The 11298-nt window shown below is 35.7% G+C and overlaps 1 protein-coding gene across 1 annotated transcript in view; it reads right to left on the reverse strand.

Annotated features, from left to right (window-relative positions):
* Positions 1-7942: 7942 nt before the first annotated feature.
* The window catches only part of LOC102883628 (collagen alpha-6(VI) chain), a 92676-nt gene continuing 89320 nt past the window's right edge, over positions 7943-11298 (reverse strand). Inside the window, exon 36 of the mRNA XM_006907292.1 lies at positions 7943-8126. Coding sequence (XP_006907354.1) covers positions 7943-8126 — 184 coding nt within the window. The remainder of the gene's footprint in view (positions 8127-11298) is intronic.

Consider the following 11298-nt stretch of genomic DNA (forward strand, 5'->3'; position numbering starts at 1 on the left):
TGGTTTTTGTTGGTGCTTTTAACAGTAAACCTTTGAAGAAATAGAATTGGTTATCACAAAGAATCAGTGACAGACTAGGCCTTCCTCTCAAATCTCTGGACTCTCAGTATTATGCTCTTTCTGCTATAATCTTTCTTCTTGTGTGTTTTATAGCCTGCCTGATTAGTTATTTAACACTAGAACTGATCTCCTGTGTATCAGCTCTACAGAAATCTTAGCCATCATTACTGTTTGTTATAGGCTCTACTATAAATTCTGAAAAGCCCAACAGCTTGGTTTTATCTAGTGTAGATTATGTATTAAATGCATGAGAAAGAAAAATAAGATTAAGCTATTAACATGCCAAAAATTTATATTTTTAGAAGACCAAAATTGGCCTTTCCCACTAAAATAAACCCTTCAAGGTTATTGATCATTTGTACATGAACCTGATTGTCTACACATTCACTTGTCATCTACTTGCTGAAGGGTTTATGGTATTCACAATATTTTAGTTTGGAATTAGTTACATGTCTATAAAACCAAAAAGTTGAATAGATAATCTGAGTCTGGAGAAAGTACTACTTGTTTAAGAAATACTCCAAAAATTTAATTTCTATAATTATGTAATTTAGCCTTGGTACATGACAGTGTGCAATGAATACGTCTGGTTTCATGATTCAAAATACTTAGTGTTTAGACATGTAAACAAAAGTATCATAAAATCCTATCGTTCAGAAAGGTCAGGAGTGGAGGGGTCCCAAGTTGACGGCGTAGGAATACCCCAAACTTACTTCCATGCTGAGCAGTTCCTCCTGAAGAACAACTGAGGGCTGGTTGAACAACTTATGCACAACAAATGAGAGAGGGACTGCATAGAGAAGGGTAGGAAAAACAGACATGGGAACCCTACCCAAACAGAGTGACCTGTAGTACGGAGGAATAATACTGAGGGGGCCATATGGGCAGACTCACCTGCTCTGGGACACAGTGATAAAAGTGATTTAAAGGACACAGAAAATACATGAAAAAAATGCATTTACTTACCCCAAGGTGCCTGCTAAACAGATGGAGAACTGTGGGAAATCTCTGGAATTAGAGGTACCGGTGAGCACCTTTGTTTACAGTACCCCTCCAACTAGATAGCGCAGGAGGGAGCTCAGTCCAAGCACGCTAGCTGGCCTGCAAGACCTCCACAGCATACCCTGGGCCACTTGGCTAGCATCTGCTGCAGCCTTGGGCTGCTTCAGCCAACATCTGCTACATCCTTGGTCAGCCATCCCCAGAGCCCTGCACTCTGGGCCTCCTCAGCCAGCTCCCAAAGTTCCACACAGCTCCATCCAGCCTCCCAAATTCACCCAGCACACATAGTCTGCACAGAGGTCACTCCTACACAAAGCTAATCCTGCAAGATCAAGAGAGAGCTGTTTTGTCTAATTCATAACAAACACAAAAAGTCAAACAAAATGAAAAGACAGAAGAGTATGTTTCAAATGAAGGAACAAGAGAACAGTCCTAATGAAACAGAGCTAAGTGATTTGCCTGATAAAGAATTCAAAGTAACATTTATAAGGATGTTCACCGAACTTGGGAGAAGGACAGAGGAACTTAGGCAGAGCTTTAACAAAGAGTTAGAAAATAACTAGTCAGAGCTGAAGACTACAATAGCTGAAATGAAAAATAGAGGAAATAAACAGCAGATTAGCAACCTGGGGAGACAAAATCATGGAAATCACCCAATCAGAAAAGCAAAAAGAAAGAAACATTTTAAAAACAATAGTTTAAAGGACTTCTGGGACAACATCATATGCACTGGAATTCGTATTATAGGTATCCCAGAAGGAGAAAGCTTACTTGAAGAAATAATGACTGAAAACTAACCTAGGGAAGGAAACAGACTTCCAGGTCCGGGAAGCAGAGAGAGTTCCAAATAAAATGAACGCAAAGAGAGTCACATCAAAACATACTGTAATTAAAATGCTTAAGTTTAAAAAAAGAATCTTGAAGGCAGTGAGAGGAAACTAACTAGTCACATAAAAAGGAAACTACCTAAGGGTATCAGCTGATTTCTCAGCAGAAACTTTATAAGCCAGAAGAGAATAGTAGGATATATTTAAAGTGCTAAAAAGAAAGAACTTACAACCTAAAATACTCTACCTGGGAAAGTTATTATTCAGAATTGAAGGAGAGAGAAAGTTTCCCAGGCAAGCAAAAACTAAAGGAATTCCTCATCACTAAATCAGCTTTATAAGAGATATTAAAAAGTCTTCTGTAATCAGAAAAATACTATAACCAGAAATAAACATATATACATGAAAGAACTCTCACAGGTAAAGGCAAATACATAGTAAAGTCAGTGAATCAGTTGCAATAAGCCAGTATGAAGATTGAAAGACAAAAGTAGCAAAATCAACTATACAATAACTAGCTAGGGGCCACACAAAACCAAAAGACAAACTATGACATCAAAAACAAAGTATGGTATGGGGGTAAAAATGAAGCGTTTTTAGAATGCATTGAACTTAAATGCCTATCAGCTTAAAATACACTGCTGTAAATATAGGTTGATATATATGAACCTCATGGTAATAACAAACCAAAAATCTACAAAAGGTACACAAAAAATAAAGAGAAAGTAACCCAAACATAACACTAAAAACCAGCAAATCACAAGAGAAGAAACTAAGAGAAGAAGAAAGGAACAGAATGATACAAAAACAAAAAACACAGGGTGGCTGAATGGATTAAAAAAAAAAAAGACCCACTTATATGTTGCCTACAAGAGATCACTTCAGGACAAAAGACATGAACAGACTAAAGGGTTGGAAAAATATACTCCATGCAAATAGAAATGAAAAAAAAAGCTGGGGTAGTAACACTCATATCAGACAAAATAGACTTGAAAGCTTACTGTAAAAACAGGCAAAGAAAGGCTTACATAATGATAAAGGGGTCAATCCAGGAGAGGATATAACATTCATAAATATTTATACCCAAATGTAAAAGCATCTAAATATGTATATATAGCCATAAAGGAAGAAATTGACAGTAATACAAAAATAGTAGGGGCCTTTAATACCCTACTTAACATCAATGGCTAGGTCATCCAGACAGGAAACAGTGGCTTTAAATGATACATAACATTAACCAAACCAATAATAAAAATCATATGATCCTCTCAATAGATAAAAAACATCTGACAGGATTCAACATCTACTTACAAGAATTCTCAACAAAATGGGTATAGAAGGAATATACCTCAACATAATAAAGGCTCTATATGTCAAAATCATAGCTAACATCATACTCAACAGTGAAAAGATGAAAGCTTTCTTTCTAAGATTAGGAACAAGATAAAGATGTGTGCTCACAACATTTTTATTCAACATAGGATTGAAAGTTCTAGACACAGCAATCAGACAAGATAAAGAAAAGACAACCAAATTAGAAAGTAAGAAAAACTATTACTATTTGTAGATGACATGCTATTGTATACAGAAATTCCTAAAGACTCCACCAAAAAACTATTAGAACTAATAAATGAGTTCAGTAAAGTTGCAGGATACAAAATATTCAGAAATCTGTTATACATTAGTAACAAGCTATCAGAAAGATTAAGAAAACAGTTCCATTTACAACTGCATCAAAAAGAATAAAATGCCTCAATAAATTTAACCAAGGAGTTTAGTAAAAAACCTGTACTCTGAAAACTATAAGACATCAATGAAAGAAACTGAAGACAATGCAAATAAATAGATATATCATGCTCATGGATTGGAAAGATTAATATAAAAATGTCCATACTACCCAAAGCAATCTACAGATTCAATGCAATTTCTATCGAAATACCAATGACATTTTTCACAAAACTAGAACAAGTAATTCTAAAATTTGTATGAAACCACAAAAGATATGGAATTGCCAAAACAATCTTGAGAAAGAAAAACAAGAACAAAGTTGGAGGCATCAAGTCCCCTGATATCAACCTATACTACAGGCTATAGTAATTAAAATGGTATGGTATCAGCACAAAAACAGACACATAGATCAATGGAACAGAACAGAGAACCCAGAAATAATCCCACACATATATGGTCAATCTACAAGGGAGGCAAAAATATGCAATAGGGAAATGACAGTCTCTTTAATAAATGGTACTGGGAAAACTGTGTAGATACATGTAAAAAAGTTAATCTGGATAACTTTCTTATACTGTATACTAAAATGAACTCAAGTGAATTAAAGACTTAATTGTAAGACCTGAAACCATAAAACTACTAGAAGAAGAGTAAACTCTTCGACATCAGTCTTAGCAGCATTTTTTTGGATATGTCTCTCTGGACAAGGGCAACGAAAGCAGAAGTAAACAAATGGGGCTACAATAAACTATAAAGCTTTTGCACAGTGAAACCATTAACAAATGAAAAGACAACCCACTATATAGGAGAAGATATTTGCAGATGATATATCCAATAAAGAGTTAATATCTAAAATATATAAAGAACTTATACAACTCAACATAAAAAAAATCTGATTAAAAAATGGTCAGATGTCTTGAATTCATATTTATTTAAAGACATGTAGATGGCCAAAAGACATAAAAAGATGCTCGGCATCACTAATCAGGGAAATTGAAATCAAAACCATAATGAGATATCACTTAACACCTGTCAAAATGGCTATTATCAAAAAGTCAATAACGAGTGTTGACAAGTATGTGGAGAAATGGGAATCCTTGTGCACTGTTGGTGACTGTAAATAATTGCAGCCACTATGTTAAACAATATGGACGTTCCTCAAAAAATTAAAAATAGAACTACCACATGACCCAACAATTCTAGTTCTGGGCATTATCCAGAGAAAACAACACTAATTCAAAAAGATGTATGCAGCATTATTTACAAAATCAAGATATAGAAGAAACCTAAGTGTCCATCGATAGATGAATGGATAAACATGTATATATACCCACAATGGAATATTATTCAGCAACAAAAAAAGAATGAAATCTTGCCATTTTTGACAACATGCTAAGTGAAATAAGAGAAAGACAAATACCAGATGATTTCATTTACATGTGGAATCTTAAAAAAATCAACAAACAAAACAGAAACAGACTCATAGAGAACAAACTGATGGTTGCCAGAGGGAAAAGGTGTGAGAGGATGAATGAAAAAGGTAAAGGGAAATAAGAGGTACAAACTTCCAGTTGTAAATAAGTCACGGGGATGTAATAGACAACACAGGGAATACAGTCAATAATATTGTAATATCTTTGTACTGTGACAGATGCTTACTAGATATATCATGGTGATCACATTGTAAGGTATATAAATGTAGAATGACTATGTTGTACACTTGAAATATTGTATGCCAAATGTCCTTTAATAAAAAAAGATAAATCAGGAATGATGGACTCTGACTAGATAACTTAATGAATCTGTAGAATTTCTAAATTTGATTGGGCGTTATTATGTTGCATTGCCTTTGTTTCCCTTAAAGTCTGCTAAGATCATGATTACAGAGTTTCTTAGCTACTAAGTCAGATTTAGAGTCTGCAGAGTTTGGAGGAAATTTTTTTGAGACATAAACTGTTATGCTGAGAATGGGTTTCAAGTCTAGAGCCATTGGATAAACCAGGACTAATAAACGTGACAAATGCTGAGGAAAAAAATGGAGTAGGTTAATGGAGATATAATCCTTTTCTCATCTTACCATCCATTTTTCTCTCCTTTAAAATCTTCCCCTCCCTTGCTTTTTAAAAGAGATCATTTGGTTAAGTTTTACTAAGTATTACAATTGATGCTCTGTTGAGTTGCATCTCTTTTCTACTTCTACATTTTCTACTTTAATATGTTTGACTCATAACTCAATGCAGAAATAATGGGCATGTCCTTTATAGGCAATTAATTTACATTTTTAAACCAAGAAACGTCACTGCTTATTCGTGTGATTCTTGGTTTAAATAGGATTTTATTTAATTTACACCAATCTTTTGCTGCTTTCCCCTTTTAGGAGAGAGGTAAATCATGGGAAATGCTAATATTAGGGATTTATTTTTTAAAATGAACTTAATATTTGCAGTACGTTTCAGACTCTTCTCCTGTTAATGATTAAAAAGACCCAAAATGCTGAGATAATCTCAGTCATCCAGGGAATATTTGCTTGGTGTACTTTACTTATCAATGCAGAAAAAAATCAAAAGTATTTCCAGCCATAAACAGAAGAAAGGACTCTTTATTTAATCCAAAGTTAACCGGAAAAATTCCTTTTATTAAAATACCTCTTAAATATTGCTCATCAATTTCCTGTACTTAAAGCAAAATTTTTTCCTGAACCCCTAAGCACCACTTAAGATATGAAGAAACCTGATGTACTTTATTTTTTTCTATTACCTGAGTATGAATATGACATTTTAACTGCTTACCCACCCTCTACCCCCACTAGAGCTATCTCTGTGGAGTTGCCTGAGTAAGGACGGCAGAAGTGGTTTAAAAACACACAGCAGATTGCCGCCCCTTTCCAGGTTTTATGAAGAGAGATATAGAAAAGAAAATCAGACCAAACCTACTGGTGTTGGGTGTCAGTAACCATCTGTCCCACACATCTAAGCAGGGCCTCTCTCCTTTCCCAAAGAGTCATATTCTGCCTAGCAGGGCCATTGCTACCAGCTGTGGAGCCAGCTCTTGCAATCTGAGGTAAAGTCTAAACATTGTGTCTAAATTAAATAATGATCCTTTGGTGTTTAATTGTTGAAAATAATCAGCTCTGTCATAAGGTTTAGTTATGATCTGGATGGGGGTGAGGAGAGAGTGAGCCATCAGAGAATGCTAATGGGGGCTAGGCACTTTGAAAACCTTTCCTGCTTTAACTTACCCTGATCTCTTTTGCATTTCTGCAAAGCCATATGTATTTGAAGATTAAAACATTAACAACTTTCTTTTCTTTACCGAAGTCAGTGTACATTTATGTTCTTTTCAGAGTTCTGCCAATCCTGTTTGGTGCTGTTTACTATTGACTAAATAGCTACCTGATGGGTAAAAGTAACTCAGAGCTTCACCCATGACAAGTTGTGCCTTTAATCTCCTTGTCTAAAGAATATATGGATTTTTAAAAATAATAAATGACAATAATGGGAAAGAAAGAATAAAAGCCTATAAAAATGTCCAGGCAGGAGTCTCTATATAATGAGGAAGGAACTTGTAGGTCAAAAGCAATAATTTATGTTCTGGGAGAATTAATGAGTTTCTCAGTGAGTTAGGGAGGATTTGGAGCTAGGGGAAATTAGCCTCTGCTTCACACTTGTCCAAGCAAACAACTGAAGAAGGTGGGAAGAAACCTTCCAGCACAAGCCCATCGGAGGACAAGCCAGTATATACAGAAAGTGCTGTGTTTAAATGGACTCATCATGGGAAGCCAAATTTTCAAAATTATGACGTACCAAAAGCATCAACCTCTCAGGTAAATGTTGGGGTCTCCCAAAGCAACATTTGGTTAAACAGATGAGCTTTAAACAATACTAAATTAAGAAAGACAGCTTGGTTTGCAGAAAATGGACTGGACAGAGACCTACAATCAAAAGAATTAGCATTGACCCATGTACACACATGTATACACTATGTAAAATTTACCTTCAAAGTATATCTCTGTTAGACTTTTCAAAACACTTCTTCATTCTTCTATCTTTTAATGATAACAGTCCTTGAACATATCAGTCTTAGCATGCTGGAATTATTAGGAGTGGTGAAATAAGTGGATAAGATATATCTTAATACCAATGACAGCAAGGGGTCACGTTGCCTTATAATCTATAAACTGTGGTTTGTCCAGCCCTCCAGAGTGAACCTCCAGATACAGGCAGATATCCGAATAAAAGTTGCCCATGGATTTGGCAGTGGGTTTACTTAAGTCCAGAGTCTTACCAGGCTTCCTAAAGCTAAATTCTTTGAGCACTTCCTTGATGTTATTTGGGAACAGTTCTTGTCACTTTTTTTCCATTTTTAAAGGTAATATATGTGTTTCTGGTAAATTTTCTGGTGTTAGTTCTGCTGCCTCTTGCTACTCTTGAAACATATCTTTTGTCTTGAAAGAATTTTGCCTTCTGTAATATATCTTCGAGGACAGCTTTCTGTGGTCCAGCAACAAAGCTATACAACAAAAGAAGAGAAACATCATAAAAGCTAGATGCCATTTCAACTTCAATGGACTATATTAATTTTTCTTCCTAAATTAATTGTCGTACCCATTCCTCGTTGCATCCTTCCTTCAGGGTAATTGTATTGATATTATTAAACTGGAGATTTATACTGGGGAGTTAAGCCGAGGATAAGCATGTTATTTAATTATGTAAAAGTGTCATTTGAACAGCACAGCTGCTTTTTTATGGAACTTGTTCCACTTCATATGGTTGGCATCTTCTTATTCAGATTTGGGTTCACATGGTTCTTCATTAGAGACCACCATATCTATAGTTTACCCAGTCCCACTCCCACTTCCAGTCACTCAGTACAACATGCTGTTTTTTTCCACAACCCTGTATTTAAATTTGTGATCTGCTCTCAACTCTTCCACCCTCCCAGGCAGAAAGTAAATTTCACATGACCATGTCTGGTCACCATAGTAATCACAGGAACCTAGAAGAATGCTGAGCACATAGTAGATGCTCAGTAAGTATTTGTCTAATGAAAGTATAAATGAATGCCACTTCCTTCATTCTTCCCTCCCTTCCCATTATCCATTCATCCATCCAGATATTTATCTGCTCTAGGGAAGGTACTGTGTTAGGTACAGTGAAGGACATAGAAACAGTGCCCTCTCTGGGAGGCACTTAAAGAGTTTGATTGAGAATCATGAGTTAACACAACAGTAAGGGAGAGCTAAAAGCAGGCTCTGGAAGGCTTTGAATGCCAGATAGAAATCAAAGAATGACAGAAGCCAAGTGCTGACTAGAAGTCCTAACCTGTCCAATAAAATTCTGTGTTGATGGAAATGTCTTATAATCTTCACTGGCTAGTATAGCAGCCACCAGCCACATGTGGCTATTGGACATTTGTAATGTGGTTGGTGTGACTGAGGAATTGAATTTTAAAATTTCATTTAATTAAAAGCTAGTAGCTATTCTATTGAACAGCACAGGAGGGGAGCCACTTCAGATGACATTATTTTAGAAGGAGGTGGTAGAAAGAGTTTTGGTTCCGAAAACACTGTTATATTTCTGCTTTTCTACTTATTAGCTGAGCAGCTCTGAGCAAATCACTTAACTGGAGTGATCCTTGTTTCTTCAGGTGTACAATGGGGAGAAAAACAACCTACTTGTGAGCAACAATTGAATTCCTCTAGACTAGTTACTATGGTGCTCTGCTGGTTACAGAGGAAGAAATAGGTGCGTATAGGGGTGAAGGTCAGTGATAGAAGAGACTATAAACCAGCTCTGATACTAAGAGTCCAGTGTTACTTTCATTGTCATTTTATTCAGGACACTATGAAGAACTATCAAGATATTTGGAATAAGAAAGTGAAATGGGAAATTTCATGCTTTCAGAACATAGGTGCAGAGCCACATGAAGGCACAAGGACTGGGGCAATTTAGACAATTAAGGAGGTATGAGGAGTCTGGCATTTAACTCTTCATAAACATTTTTGAATGTGTGACAGCCTAGGGGCATAAGAAGAGAAGGTTTGTCAATACCAATAAACCTCAGAAATTAGCTGAATTGTGGTCAAGAGAAGAGTCAAAGAGAATTCCAAATGTGGAGACCAGGAAAACAGTGGCAAAATTGACTATGATCTATTCATATTTGGATTTTTCTGCTTTCACCAGCTATAAATCTGATCTCTTTCACAGAAACATTGAAATTTTGAAATAAGTGAAATATACAGAATTTAAAATTAAGTTATTTCACTTCTCTCACATACATGCGTGCACATGGGCACACACATTACATTTTCTTCTTTCATTTATAATGATAGGGGTGAAAGAAAAATTAAACCAAAGAAAACCATACCATTCATGTTACATAGACGCAGAAGCCTCCATGCATTATATACGACATGTCTGGGCTTCTGAAACTCAGATCCCAAAGTGTGTCTCAGTTCACTTACGTTAGTGCTGTCAGGAAGGTACTAAGCTGATCAACAAACTTCTCCTACTTACCAAAAACGGCAGTCATGGCTAAATTTCAGTGCAAATGCTATTTCCTCACACCTTTCCCTATTTTTGCTCTTCTCTGTATTTTCTTACTAATTTCCAGACTAAATATTAGGAACTCAAATTCCTCATAGTCCTAATTGTCTATAGGCACAGATCATGGAGATTGTGTTCTTTTTGAATCTGTAACACACTGTTTTCATGGCCTAGTTTGTCTTATCTATACTGGTCTCTTCCCATCCCATCCCCCCTCTTTCAGTTGGATCCTTTTTATGGTAAGTTTAGTTATTTTTTGTTAAGAAATAGTTGTTAAATTGGTAACTGCTTCTATAGCATGGCATTGCTTTTTTTTTTTTTTTTTGCCTCAAACAGTTTTATTCTTAAAAGTAATATGTAAACACCATATCTCTGAATTCCCATTTTTTTCCACTCTCTTGTATGTAGGAGCTTGCATTTGATAAACATTTGCTGAGATTGGAATATCCTGTTTGAGAATCAGATAAACTTTGTATTTCTTTCTCCTGCTCAGTATTTCTTTCTCCTGCTCTGTCTTGCTCAGATAGTTCTGTACTGATTGGTAACTCCAACAATAGGTAGTCAAGATAAAGAAATAGAAATGAAATACAGTCAATTCGTCTTGCATCTTGGGTCCAGTTCCAGTAAAACTTGTGGAAAGATGTGGCAACTAGATAAAATGAGGTGAGTGGGACAAATTGTGGACTTCAGTTCTCTGTGATCACAGATTCCTCCATCTATGCAGAGAATCAGGAGTCATACTTCATTTACTCGTTAACTGAATTAATTGAAGTAGAAAATACAGATTGCTTCTATTTCAATAATTCTTTTTATTTTAATACACATTTTGTGTGTCCAGAAAATTACTTTGGAAAGCAGAATGACAACAGATGTTTTATTCATATGGCTTTGGTGACTGCGTCCATTTTTACAATTCAATTGTCCTATCACTGGTTTACAGTCTGGCACAAGTGCTTCTCTACTGGATGAAGCAGTAAGCAGGTGGCTTTTTTTTTTTTTTTTTTATTTGTGGCAAACCCTGGTCTGAATGAACACAGGTCTATTTTTAGTCTTTATTCTACTTACTGTGAATATTCATACTTTTCACTACAAAAACTAACTTGTGCTGTGTTAACAGATAAACCCTACATCTTAGT

This window comes from Pteropus alecto, unplaced genomic scaffold (genome assembly GCF_000325575.1).
Source record: "Pteropus alecto unplaced genomic scaffold, ASM32557v1 scaffold92, whole genome shotgun sequence".
NCBI lineage: Eukaryota > Metazoa > Chordata > Mammalia > Chiroptera > Pteropodidae > Pteropus > Pteropus alecto.